The sequence below is a fragment of the Phytophthora infestans genome, genomic scaffold, assembly GCF_000142945.1.
Source record: "Phytophthora infestans T30-4 supercont1.4136 genomic scaffold, whole genome shotgun sequence".
NCBI classification, from domain to species: domain Eukaryota; phylum Oomycota; class Peronosporomycetes; order Peronosporales; family Peronosporaceae; genus Phytophthora; species Phytophthora infestans.
In genome coordinates, this window is record NW_003304544.1 from 1 (window position 1) to 610 (window position 610).

A 610-nucleotide genomic window follows, 5' to 3' on the forward strand; every position below is an offset into this window, starting at 1 on the left:
CAATAGGCACAGTTAGCTGAATGTAGCACGCTACTAGCGTCATTCATACTTTAAAAATGATCGACGTACAATGTCTGGGTGCCTGGTGACGAAAGTGCTGCGCTAGGATGACGCCAAAATCCTCTAGCGATGCGAACTCGTGCTTCTTTGCCAACACCCACACCGTATTCTTGACCGAGTCCGTGGGCAGCACGTGACCATTGTCGCCCTCGTAGTAGGCGCTGGCGGCGAGCGCACCCTCCAGTAGCACTTCCGCCTCCAGCTGAATCACCGAGTGCTTCTCGGGCGTGCGAGTCACCTTGAGCATGCGCACGCGGCCCTTGCCGTGCTCGTGCTGCACGAGCTTGACAACCATCGCGGAGGAGAAAACGGGGGAAAGCTCCTGCTGAGCTGCTGCTGGCTGAATGCAAATCGCTGAATGACCAAGTTGTTGCGACCGTTGGCGATGTTGAAATTGACGTCATATGGATGAATAATATTCTCTCTGCCGGAAAAACCACTATATTATAGTGGTTTTTCCGACAGAGAGGTTTTTAGTAAAATATTAGAGTGGCTCCGACAGAGAGGTTTTTAGTAAAAACTTTTACGATTGTGTGCGTCGTTATTTTTT

The 610-nt window shown here is 50.7% G+C and overlaps 1 protein-coding gene across 1 annotated transcript; it reads right to left on the bottom strand.

Annotated features, from left to right (window-relative positions):
• Positions 1-43: 43 nt before the first annotated feature.
• PITG_22577 (uncharacterized protein) lies at positions 44-400 on the bottom strand (the record flags this gene model as incomplete). Its single annotated transcript, XM_002909686.1, has 1 exon — positions 44-400. The coding sequence occupies one exon, from the start codon at positions 353-355 to the stop codon at positions 44-46; it is 312 nt and encodes a 103-aa protein (XP_002909732.1).
• Positions 401-610: the final 210 nt, after the last annotated feature.